At 33.4% G+C, this 12,113-nt stretch overlaps 1 protein-coding gene across 11 annotated transcripts in view; it reads left to right on the forward strand.

The window, feature by feature from the left end:
• Positions 1 to 12,113, forward strand: part of PUM2 (pumilio RNA binding family member 2) — a gene marked incomplete at its 5' end in the record, with an annotated part of 92,576 nt that overhangs the window by 28,586 nt on the left and 51,877 nt on the right. For 10 of the 11 annotated variants that reach the window (XM_079940551.1, XM_079940550.1, XM_079940552.1 and 7 more), the window contains 5 exons: positions 583 to 691; positions 3,901 to 4,088; positions 4,652 to 4,821; positions 7,722 to 7,992; positions 8,238 to 8,331. In XM_079940551.1, the coding sequence (XP_079796677.1) occupies positions 583 to 691; positions 3,901 to 4,088; positions 4,652 to 4,821; positions 7,722 to 7,992; positions 8,238 to 8,331 (832 nt within the window). Of the gene's footprint in view, positions 1 to 142; positions 162 to 582; positions 692 to 3,900; positions 4,089 to 4,651; positions 4,822 to 7,721; positions 7,993 to 8,237; positions 8,332 to 12,113 lie in introns of those variants that run through there. The other variant, XM_079940555.1, reaches the window with a different exon arrangement.

Genomic DNA, 12,113 nt, shown 5'->3' on the forward strand with positions numbered 1-12,113 from the left:
GATAGGGCACAGGGCTTTGACATTGTTACCTCAAAAAGTATTTAAGGGTCTTTTCTATGTGTCTCTTCTGCCATCCCATAGCTTCCTGATTTGGGATCAATAGATTGTTAGTATTGAGGACCTAGGAAGAATTGTGAAGTTCACCTCCATTGCATTGTGAAGTAAGAATGAAAATTTTCTATCATTGAAGCTGTAGGATAGTAGGTGATCCAAGGGCAATACTTGGAAGTAAAGGAAAAATTTTAATCATTTGTTTAGATATTTTTATTGTATTACTGTATTAAGAAATTTAGTAAGTCTTTTGAAAAAAATTATAAAAAAGATCACATGACAGTAAAACGATTTGAAAAATGTAGAAAAGTCTGAAATCGACTTTTCAGGTCTAGAATTACTAGAGCCAGTATCTAAGCACAAGTGGGGAGTGATTGTTAACTGGACAAATTAAGAAATAGGTCATCTGAATTTTCATTAGCATTGAAAACTAACTTGTGCCTATTGGTGGTAAGTTTACTTTCCTCTATGTTTTAGCTCTTTGTAATTAGAATAAAATTTAAATACAATATTTTTTTCCATTCCAAATAGCTTTTGCCTACCAAAAAATTTTGGGAACCTGATGATTCAACAAAAGATGGACAAAAAGGCATATTTCTTGGAGATGATGAATGGAGAGAGACTGCATGGGGAACTTCTCGTAAGTTATTGGTGTATGTGTGAGAGTTCTGAATTTGTTGCATACTTGAATTTTCTTTTAACCCTGCCCCCCCAGACAGTATTTGGAGAAACTTTGCAATATCTGTGAGGATTTCATATATCCTTATAATGCACATTTTCTTATGTAAAGTAATTCATATCTAACAGTCCACTTATTGATTAGGAATGTTTGTCACAATAAGATTTTATTTGAGGTTAAACTGATTATAAAATTCTGAATTTCAGTTAAAATAGAGGACACATTAACCATAGGGATTTTTAAGCGTGAATTGTATTAATGGACAGTGACTGATTTATTTAATTGCAGCTCAGTCAAGCTTTATTAAACATCAGCCACACCCACAAAGGAAGTAAACCCCCTTAGTAAGGTAGAATTCCCAGAAAGGGAGCAGACTTTGAATGTTTTTGATATCCGTAAGTAGTGAAGAGAGACATAGGTCCAAGAAACTCTTAAGGGAAAAGGAACTGGGGTGTAAGGAGTATAACTCACAAGGGGTGACAGTATTTATTGGTAAATTAAAGAGCATAGTTATATTCTTAAAATAGTACTGATTATATTTTTAAATGTTTCTGACTAGTAAAATTTGAGATATACACATGGAACTTTGAACATGTATTTTACAAATAAGTTTTCTCTTTGTAACTAAGTTTAATGCAGCTTACTAAAGCTATAGAAAATGATCAAAGTAGTATAAAAACAAATTTCTGGATGATAATTATCAACTTAACCTTATATTTTGGGTGTAAATTACCAGGTACTTTTTTATTCTCCAAATTATTAAAAAGATTTTTAAGTCCTACATAGTCTTAAATTTTGTTTTTAAGGGTAAAATAATTTTTTTTAAGTTAGGAAAAGCTGGAAAATTTTAGTGATTAATACTGTTTTATAGTCAAAACTGAAAAAGATTGAAAACTTTGCTAACTACTAAATTAGACTGAAATACTGGGAATTTTCTTTGGTTTCAAACAATATGTAATATAATATGCCAGGTTTGGAGAATACAAAGATAAATGAGATGTATGATCCCCATCCTCAAGGAATTTTTTTTTCTGGATTTGTATTAACCTATATAGATTGCACTCATAAGGGCTAGGCTACATTTTCCCACAAAAGGCACTTTCTTTGCTAAAATAATGTGCTTGAAAACTTGGTTGATAGGCGTGTTTGGTTTATTTTGAAAGTTGAATGGTTAATTGCTCTATTTACCAGAACCAAAATTTTTTAAAGCATTCCAAAGCAAAACATCTTGACCACAACATGGTAATGAGAGATATTTTCAAGATGGATGATAGGGAAATATCTTTGGTATGTTATATTTGGAGGACAACTAGTACCAGCAATAAAACATTTAAGCAACTGTTTATATATTCCTGATGTATCTTTTTAGCATCAAGTTTATAATTTTAGTTAATTCCTTGTACCACTCCCTCTTCCAACTTAACTTTTTTACTTGTACAGATAAAATTTTGAAGATAAGTATTAGTCTTTACCGGGAGAAATGAGAAAAATAGAAATGAATGGATTATTTTGTTTACTGAACAAACACTTATTGAATGCCAAGCATGTACAAATACGAATAACACATTCCTTGTCCTAAAAGAATTTTCATTCTACGATTCTTTCCATGACTACAGGAGATTTTATCATACACATATTTCCTTCTCAGCTGAACTGAGTTACTTGTAATTGTTAATTACGTTGTGTTCTCCTGCACTTTTAGGCCTTAGAGAAACCAGGATGTTCAAACCGAGATGCTCTTTCCACCCCCCATTTTCACCTGTTTTTTGTTCTCTACTCTTCATATCACTTCCTTTGGGATTCACTCTAAGACTGGGAAGAATTGATAGATGCCCTTTCTTTCTGTTCCCTATAGTATCCTGGATTATTTTTATTGAAGTGCTTTTACTCTCTTATGATTGCCTCTTGTTACACCTATAATCTCTTTTGAAGTCAGGGACTGTTTGTTCTTGGATTCCCCATACATAGCACAGTGCCCAGCATGGGAGAGACAGTAAATCAACATTTAAACTGTGCATGACTGAATGAAAAATATAATGACTAATCGCTCATGGATAAAGGTACTGACATGGAAGTGTTTTAATATGGTTTAACAAAAGTACCAGTCATTTTAAAATTACTGCAGTTAATAAAATGATGAGTGAGTATACCTCTATGATAGTTCAGCCCTTTAAGGATGATGCCTAATATTTAGTATGGTACGTGTTCACATATGAGCCAGATATAAATAGTGGCTTATTGGTTCCTTTTTAAAAATTTTTTCTGCAAATCTATGTGACTCTTCCTCAAATGTTTTATTATGTTTGTATCTTCTTTGCTTTCAGATCTTAAGTATTGCTTTTTCTTTTTGTCACAAAAATATGTAGAAAATGTATTCGTACCATATGGATGAATTTTTTTAAAAAAATAAATGGAAAACTTTTAGACTAGAAGGTGTTTTTTAAAAAATCTTAAGTGATACACCAAGAATAGAAAATTCTGGGCTTCCCTGGTGGCGCAGTGCTTGGGAGTCCGCCTGCCAATGCAGGAGACATGGGTTCGTGCCCCGGTCCGGGAGGATCCTCTGCGGCTGGGCCCGGGAGCCATGGCCATTGGGCCTGCGCGTCCGGAGCCTGTGCTCCGCAACGGGAGAGGCCACAGCAGTGAGAAGCCCGCGTACCGAAAAAAAAAAAAAAGAATAGAAAATTTTGTGATATTACTGGTTTTTCTAAACTTAGTCATTTGTGCTTATAGCAGTACAGCCGTGTGTTCTGAATCTGTCCAGTACGTAACTGAGCTTGAGGAGGGCCTCTGCCAGTTTAGAAGTTACTTTTATTTCAGGTTTTATCTCTAAAGTTTTTTGTTTTGAATTGTTTAGAACTTTTTAATAAGATGCTTACAGGCAGTGGAGATGTCAAATTAGTTTCTGTCTCCATTGACCTTTGGGTTTGACTGTTCTTCACATAGGCTTTTACCTGCTTTTTAGCAAATGGCTTTCTTAATCTGTATTCTCAAGAAATGTGCCCAGGCCAGTGAGTCTCAACAGACTGAAGATCTTTTTATAAAGATTACAGTAATATTCAAAATAAAACAATATGCTGATTTTTCTTACTTTAGTATATAAATTCATGTAAATACATTTTGTTAGCTTAAAAGTACAAATTTGTAATTGTGTTCTTTCTTCCAAACAGACCATTCAATGTCCCAGCCTATTATGGTACAGAGAAGATCTGGACAGGGTTTTCATGGAAACAGTGAAGTAAATGCAATATTGTCTCCGCGATCAGAAAGTGGAGGCCTTGGTGTGAGCATGGTAGAATATGTATTAAGTTCTTCTCCTGCTGATAAATTGGATTCTCGATTTAGGAAGGGAACTTTTGTAAGTATTTTGAGTAAAGAAAGGTTTTTAAATTGCTTGATGGTTATTTGGTTGTCTTTAAGCCAGTTTCTTTTTCTGGCCCTTCCTAGAACTAAAGGAAACTTCATAGCTATTGGTGCTCTTGTTTTCTTGTCTTGGCCACTTGAAATACATGAAGTGGTAGAACCACTGGGAATATTTCTAATCTTAACCATGTTACCAAAAAAACCCATATTAATTAAAAAACAAAATTTGTAAGATTAAAATTGCATATTCATGGTAGTACTTGATATGAAAATTAAAAAACAAAATCATCTATGCATTAAGTAGAATTTTTATCTCATTTGTGGTGTTTCTGCTTTTCCAGCACCGCTATAGTTAAGGTTGCCTTAGCCCTTCTGTTATAAATCACTGGTTTGTACTCAATTTTTTTGGCCTTTTGTAAATTAGTTGACTATGAAATTAAAATAAGATTCAATGTTTTTATTGTTTACATGCACTATAGTATAGTTTTAGGTCACCTCATGGTGCCTTTTTTTGTGTTCTATTAAATATTCAGAATCAAACAGATTCTTTTTCCTCAGGGCACTAGAGATGCTGAAACAGATGGACCTGAGAAAGGAGATCAAAAAGGCAAGGCTTCTCCATTTGAGGAGGACCAAAACAGAGATCTTAAACAAGGAGATGATGATGATTCTAAAATAAATGGCAGAGGTTTGCCAAATGGAATGGATGCCGATTGCAAAGATTTTAAGTAAGATTTTAACTTTCTCGAGAAGAAAAGCATATCTCTTTAGGGATTATTGCTACTAGGTGATGTGACTGATGTAGACATTTTTCCAATTTTGGTTTTTTTTATTTCCCTTTGTACCTTGTATTAATCTGGAGGAAGATTTAAAATTTTTTGTAAGGAATATTAGTTAATGATTATGTGCCATTTTTTAAGAAAACAATTCTTTAAAAGTCTCTAAAACAGATGCATTCCATTGAAGGAATAATGTTAGAAGCTGCCGTTACCTTTCTGCTAATATGGTAGTCTAAATTTTAACTGTTTTCTCCCTGCTAAAATTTAGTGAATTTTAGGTTTAATCTGTGATTTCTCTTGGCAAACTCTTCTTGGGTTTGCTCTTGAGCACCTTTCTGTAGAGTTTCCTCTTCCTTCTATCCCTGTGTTGTATCTCCTATCCCCCCTTTTACTCTGAGTTTGTGCTAATACTTAATCTTGCTGAAATTAGGAAGGGGGGGGAACATATTAGAGACTTCCAAAATTAGTTTTAAGTTCAGAATTTAAGTTCAGTTCCAGATTTTTTATTGTCTCTTTATGACAAATAATTGTTTCTTTTCTTCTAAGCTTTGGACTTGGATTAGACAGTGCACATTTATCTAAATATTAGGGTGTTGTTTCTTCATACAGGGAGTTGTTTCTTCATACTGATTTCCTATACTTTATACTTCAGTAGTCAGATGCTTTGGGGCCTATACCTGAAAATAAGCTGTTTCTTTGCGATCTTGTGAACCATGGAATATCAGTTAGTTGTAGGTACATGTTTACATTTATTGCCTTTAATTATCAAAAGCAGACTAACAATGCTTCTTAAAAACAGTGCCGTTTCTATCTGTTCTAAATGCAAAAAAGCATCCAAAACCAGTAAACCTCTTTTGACAAGAAATTAATGCTATTCAGTTTGTTTTAGGACCTAATTCTGATTTTGCGCTTCTGCTATTACTTAATCTATGTTTTAGTCAAGGATACGCATTTAAAACTGAGTTGACTATAAATCTGCAGAGTATACATTTATAATTGAAGTGTTAATACACCATTAACTATAGCAAGAAAATAGCACCACTCATAGCATAATGACTTTTTTCTATTGTATCCTCTACTTTTTGCTGTTAGAGTTGTTTTGTATGAGAGGCTATACTTCTTCATATTAATATGAACTTTACATTCAATAGCATTCTAATTTTATTCTGTTTAAGTTTGGGGTATGTGTTTAAAATTGCTTATAAAATGTTTCAGATACAATATTGTCTTCAACAATATAAAACCATTTCAAACTAATAGCTGTGGTCATATGGTCATTATGGCAACACATTATTATGTACATTAACTGATACATCATCAACATATATATTATTGGAGTAGAACTGAAAGGAATGAACTATAGCAGGCTTTCTTTCTTTTTTTTAATTGGCTGATTTTAAAGAGGACCCTTTCAGTTTTATTTTTTTCTTCCCCTATATTCTGAATGAAAAACAAGCCTTGGGATTATTCATATGAAAAATTAGGTGCGGATAAAGGGGAAAGGAGTTTGAAATTTCTTCTGATGTTGCAAGGACAATGGTTAATTTTGAAATAAAATGTAAGTCTGCCTAAATATCCGGAAAACAATTCTTGTAATTAAGCAATTGCTTTGTGAAACGTTCTGTACAAGTTAGCAAATTTATCCCAGTGTGAAGCACCTGAAGGTTGGGGTCAGTTACACAGGTGTAACAACTGACGTTGAAAGCCAGGTAAAATAGTTATTGCCATTTATTTAATGTACGTATATTTGAATATACTATGAACTGATGGTTCCAGAACAGACTTGTTTCTTGTGAGGGAAAGGATCTTATATAAAATATTTCTGTAGAAGGAAAGAGACTGTAAATGAGAATTATGTCAAGAAATAAAGTGAAAATAAAGTTTAGACTGTGAAGGATGTTGATAAAAAGAGAAGAGTCAGTGCTTAAAATTTAGTCCAATGTTAATAAATTTCTTCAGAAAATTAAGAAGGCTAGTCAGTGGGGAAAGTTGCTTTTTGTGTGTGTAGGATTATATTTTTCATTGATGTGCATACTTAATTTTTGATTAATATGTTATACATTTCTATTCTCATGATTTAAGCTGAAACAATTTGGTATGATAAAGATGGTTTTTGCAGCGCTCATAGAAGGTTTTCACAAATAGTCTTTTTGTTCTTGTTATTTGGAACCACAAGGTCACCTCTTCAGTCTCAGCAAGGAAACTGAGGCCTGGAAGATGAAATGATTTGCTCAAAATAATACTTAAAGATAGAATCAGGAGTCAGCTTTCTGTCTTGGTTCACTGCCCTTTTCTGTCGTATTGTATATTTTACACCCTTAAGTCATGGAGGCCATATGATTCTTTATGGCCAGTTTTTTTTTCTGAAATATTAAGCAAGATGTTAGAGAAATTATGTGCTGGTGGACAGGATGGGAGTATGGTAGGTGGGTTTTGGTTTTGAGCCTTCCCATATTTGTCACTTGATAGTCTGCTGTTCATACCTACGATTCACTTTGTCTGATTTGAGACAAAAGTTTTGGGTAGTCTAAGCTTAAATTTTGGTATTAGCAAATTTCCTTATCTGTAAAATTGAGTTATATCTTTATGCTATTCAAATTGGGGACAATGGTCACTAATGATATTTAAATAATGAAACCATGTCAGCTCTTAAGAGGAAGCTAGATTAATTGATAAGCTAGAAGCTAGAAGCTAGAAAAAAATTGATAAAGTGGAATGGTTAGTGACCTAGGGTGCCTAATTTGCCTTCTGTGTTTTACAACCATTTGTTTTTTCATGATTTTCCTACTTTCCCATTTCACCTTTTGACATACTTGTTACTTTTACTCATTTCTGTTTTGTTTACATAGTCGTACTCCTGGAAGTCGTCAAGCCTCTCCAACTGAAGTAGTTGAGCGCCTGGGCCCCAATACTAATCCCGCAGAAGGATTGGGGCCTCTTCCTAATCCTACAGCTAATAAACCACTTGTTGAAGAATTTTCAAATCCTGAAACTCAGAATCTAGATGCCATGGAACAAGTTGGTCTGGATTCCTTACAGTTTGACTATCCTGGTAATCAGGTACCAATGGACTCTTCAGGAGCTACCGTAGGCCTTTTCGACTACAACTCCCAGCAGCAGGTAAAGCATGCCACTCCTTTAAAGAAGTTCCTCTTGACTATGTACTAGTATAGCCTGAAGTGCTATGAGACATTGACATAAATAATAGGGGTATTCTTGAACGTTTAGTGTTTTATTGAATAAAATGTCCTTGTAGTTGAAAAAGTGATTCAAATATGTTTTTATAATATTCTATTCTTAGCTTTCTAAACAAAAATGAAATGCTCTGAGACTAATCTTTGTATTAAATATTTTTTTCTTAATAGCTCTTTCAGAGGACTAATGCACTGACAGTTCAGCAGTTAACTGCAGCTCAACAGCAGCAATATGCATTAGCCACAGCTCAGCAGCCACATATAGGTGAGTCTTTATAAGTTACCATTTTGATTACACTGTTAGAAAATCTTGTGTTAAAGTGTTTAGAATGTTCCTTTCGTATTTATTGAATGGTGTTATTTCATTACTTTTGAAACATCTCATTGAGATAAAACAGTAGTAGATTACATGGCAAGAGTAAAGATTAGGGAAGAACAGTTTGGCTTTTATTTGTGTCCTTGGTGAAATAAAAATCTATAACTTGATAAAAACTGTCAGCACATAAGTTTGTTTTTGAAGTTTTTTTTTTTATGTGGACCATTTTTAAAGTATTTCTTGAATTAGTTACAGTATTGCTTCTGTTTTATGTTTTGGGGGTTTTTTTGGCCATGAAGCATGTGGGATCTTAGCTCCCCAACCAGGGATTGAACCCACACCCCCGGCACTGGAAGGCAGAGTCCTAACCACTGGACCGCCTGGGAAGTCGGAGCACATAAGTTTTTTTCTCAGTGTGAAGTCGAGAGCATCAAACACTTGGAAATTCAAGTGTAGTTATGGATGTTCATATCAAGTCAGAATGTTTATTTTTAAAATGGGTTGGAAATAGGAATCCCAAGAAAATTTCTTTGAATATTTTCTTCCTTAATTCATTAAGCTATTTAGTCTTTGACCTTTATAGTCTTTACTATGATGTGAATTATTACAATTACATATGTGTTACTGGTAGAGTTCAGGCATTAGTATGTGTTTTTGTGTCTTGGGGTTTTTTTTGTTGTTGTTATTTTAAAATAATTACTGATTCACATGAGGTTGCAAGGAGAGTACAGAGAGGTTCCCCACCCAGTTTTCCCTAAATGACTACATCTTAACATAATTATAGTACAATACCAAAACCAGGTATATGACATTGGTAAATGTGTGTGTATAGATTTACGTTATTTTATCATGTTCGTGGAACCGTTTTTACACCTGATTTTGGCTGACCTTGATTTATTTCCTGGTTGGAAAAGTTGTGAACACTCTCAACATCAGTATGTTTGGGGGCAGTGGGTGGGATATACTAAGTTGGTTCTGTTCCCTTAATTGTGTATTGTTCTACGTCAATCCAAGAAGTCTTTCCAGGTCCAAAATTTTATTTTTGGTTTTAATCAAAGATGACCACACATTTCTAGATGACTTCTAATAGCAGCATGCACTCTGGACCTGTTTTTTCCAGTTTTCTTCAGCCTTCTGTATCCCTGTCCTTCAGTACTTCTTACTCATTGTTAGAAACGTACTGACTCCTGTCTACTCGTGGGCCAGTACAACACTTTTTATTTCTTGACGCTTTGTGGTATGATTTATATGTGGCAGGCTAAGATACCCATTATTGCTCTTCCTTTTGGGAGTTTTAAATTTTTGGTTCTTATTTGCTTTTTCATATGAACTTTAGAATCCTTTTATTTACTTCCAGATCAGGTTAAAATCTTAAACTTAGGAAGATCAACATCTTTATGACATTAAGTATTCTTATCCAGGACATAGTGTATCTTTAATTTTGTTCAAGTCTGCTTCTGTGTTGTTTATGATTGCTTTAAAGTTTTTCTCATGTAAGTTTGCATATTTCTCAATAAGTTTGTTCTTTGGTATTTTATCTTTTGCTATCATTGTAAATGCCTTCCTGTCTTTCATTATATCTTTAAATTGGTATCTATGAAAGCTCTTAATTAGTATTAATTAATTTTATGAATGATATTTTCTAATAATTGAAGCATTCCTGTGTTCTTAGGATTTGGAAGAATTGTATATAATTATTTTAATGAGCTCTTTTAATTTGCTGATGTTTTATTTAGGATTTTTTTTTAACTCAACATATAATGAAGTTAGTCTTTAAGTTTGTATGTGTGCATTTTTGCATTTTTTGTTAGGTTTTGATATCAATATACTTCATAAAAATAATTTAGAAATGTTCCTTTTTTTAATGCCTTGGAGTATTTACATTCTTTCTTACGTGATCTTTAAAGATTTGGCACAACTTAGAACAACTTTGTGAAGCCATCTGGGAAACTATGCAAATAAATTTGAAAACGTGAATAAAATGGAAATTTCTAAGAAAGCATAACTTAGCAAAATTGATCCCATCTTTTCATCTTTGTTCCATAGTTAAATAGAGAGATAGAGAGAGAGAGTTGATCATAGTCCTTTTATCCAGGTTTGCTCAGTCATCTCTTAGATGGCTGATAGTTCATTTAGAACAGCACTGTCCCAAGAGAAATATAATATGTGCCACACAGAATTTAAAATTATTTAGTAGCTATATTTTAAAAAGTAAAAAGAAGTAAGTGAAATTAGTTTGAATAATATTTTATTTAATCCATTATATCCAAAATATTTCAAGTATAATCAGTATATACTAATAAGAAATGTTAAATTCTCTTCTTCATATAAAGTCTTTGAAATCAGGTATGCATTTTCCCACTTTGAGCAGATCTCAGTTTAGACTAGTCACATTTTAAATGCTCAGTAGCTATATATGGTAATAACTACCATAACAGACAGTGCATATTCTAGAATGGGGTTGACAAACTTTTTCTATAAAGTCCCAGATAGTAAATATTTAAATTTTGCAAGCCATATGGTTTCAGTCACAGCTACTCAACCCTGCTGTTATAGCACAAAGCAGTCGTAGACAATACATAAATGAGTACAACTGTGTTCTATAAAACTTTACTATGGGCACTGTTATATGAATTTTGTATAATTTTCATTTGTTACAAATTATTATTTTCAACCATTTTAGAATGTTTATTCTTAGCTAATTCATACAAAAATAGGTAGCAGGCTAGAACTTGGCCCATGGACTGGGCCAGAAAGAGGTATAGATACAATACATTTTATGTTTTAAAATATAGAGCCACACTCAAAAGGGGGAGAGAGAGAGAGAGAGAGAAAAGAAAACGTGGGGTTGTTTTGATGGCTGGGGAATTTCTGTAGGATAGGAAATGGAGAGGTGATCCATAGGAGTAAACTGGAAATAAATCTATGAGGCCTGTAGCGGGCTGCAAGAGGGATAAATAAGCAGAAGGCCTGCACAGTGCCAGGATTGGGGTTGGAGGGTTAGACCCCCAAGTCACTAATAAAGACTTGGTTTGGAGACTTCACCTTATGGTGTGTAGTTAGCAATTGGGATGAGTAAGTGTAAGAGAATCTCATATAAGATAGTATCTAAAACAGAAATTACAGTGCAAACAAGAAAGAGCAGTCAGAAGGCAGTCATATAACATACAGTAGAATTTACACCCAAGATGTAGAAATAAGAGAACTTTAAAGTTCTGAAAAGAACTTTAAAATGTTTATTTAGAATATTAAGAGATCAAGGACTTAAGTCATCAAAGATCGGAGGTCTTGAAACAACAAAATGATGTGAAAACAGACCATTTCAGAACCTTGTAAAAAAAAAAAAAAGACATAGGTGGGTTTCATAACTAACTAGCTATCACCTAGGAGGAAATGAACCAGAAGATAAAACTTATGAACACTGAAATATAGCACATAGTAATCAGGATGTGGGGTGGAGTAGGGAGTAACTAAATCAGTTCAAGGTGTATGTAAAGAAAACTGTAAACTTTTTCTGAAGGCTTAAATAAATGGGGACACATGCCCTTTGGGGGAAACTCATTACTGTAAAGAGGTCAATTCTCCTTAAATTAAGTTGTGAATTTAATATATTGATTGGAATCCCAACAGGATTTTTTTTTTGTTTTGAACTTGAAAGTTTGCTTTTGATGTTTATCTCAGAAAAGTGAAACCGGAAAATTAATAGAACACTAAAATGAGAGGTGGACGTA

Source organism: Stenella coeruleoalba, assembly GCF_951394435.1.
Source record: "Stenella coeruleoalba genome assembly, chromosome: 13".
NCBI lineage: Eukaryota > Metazoa > Chordata > Mammalia > Artiodactyla > Delphinidae > Stenella > Stenella coeruleoalba.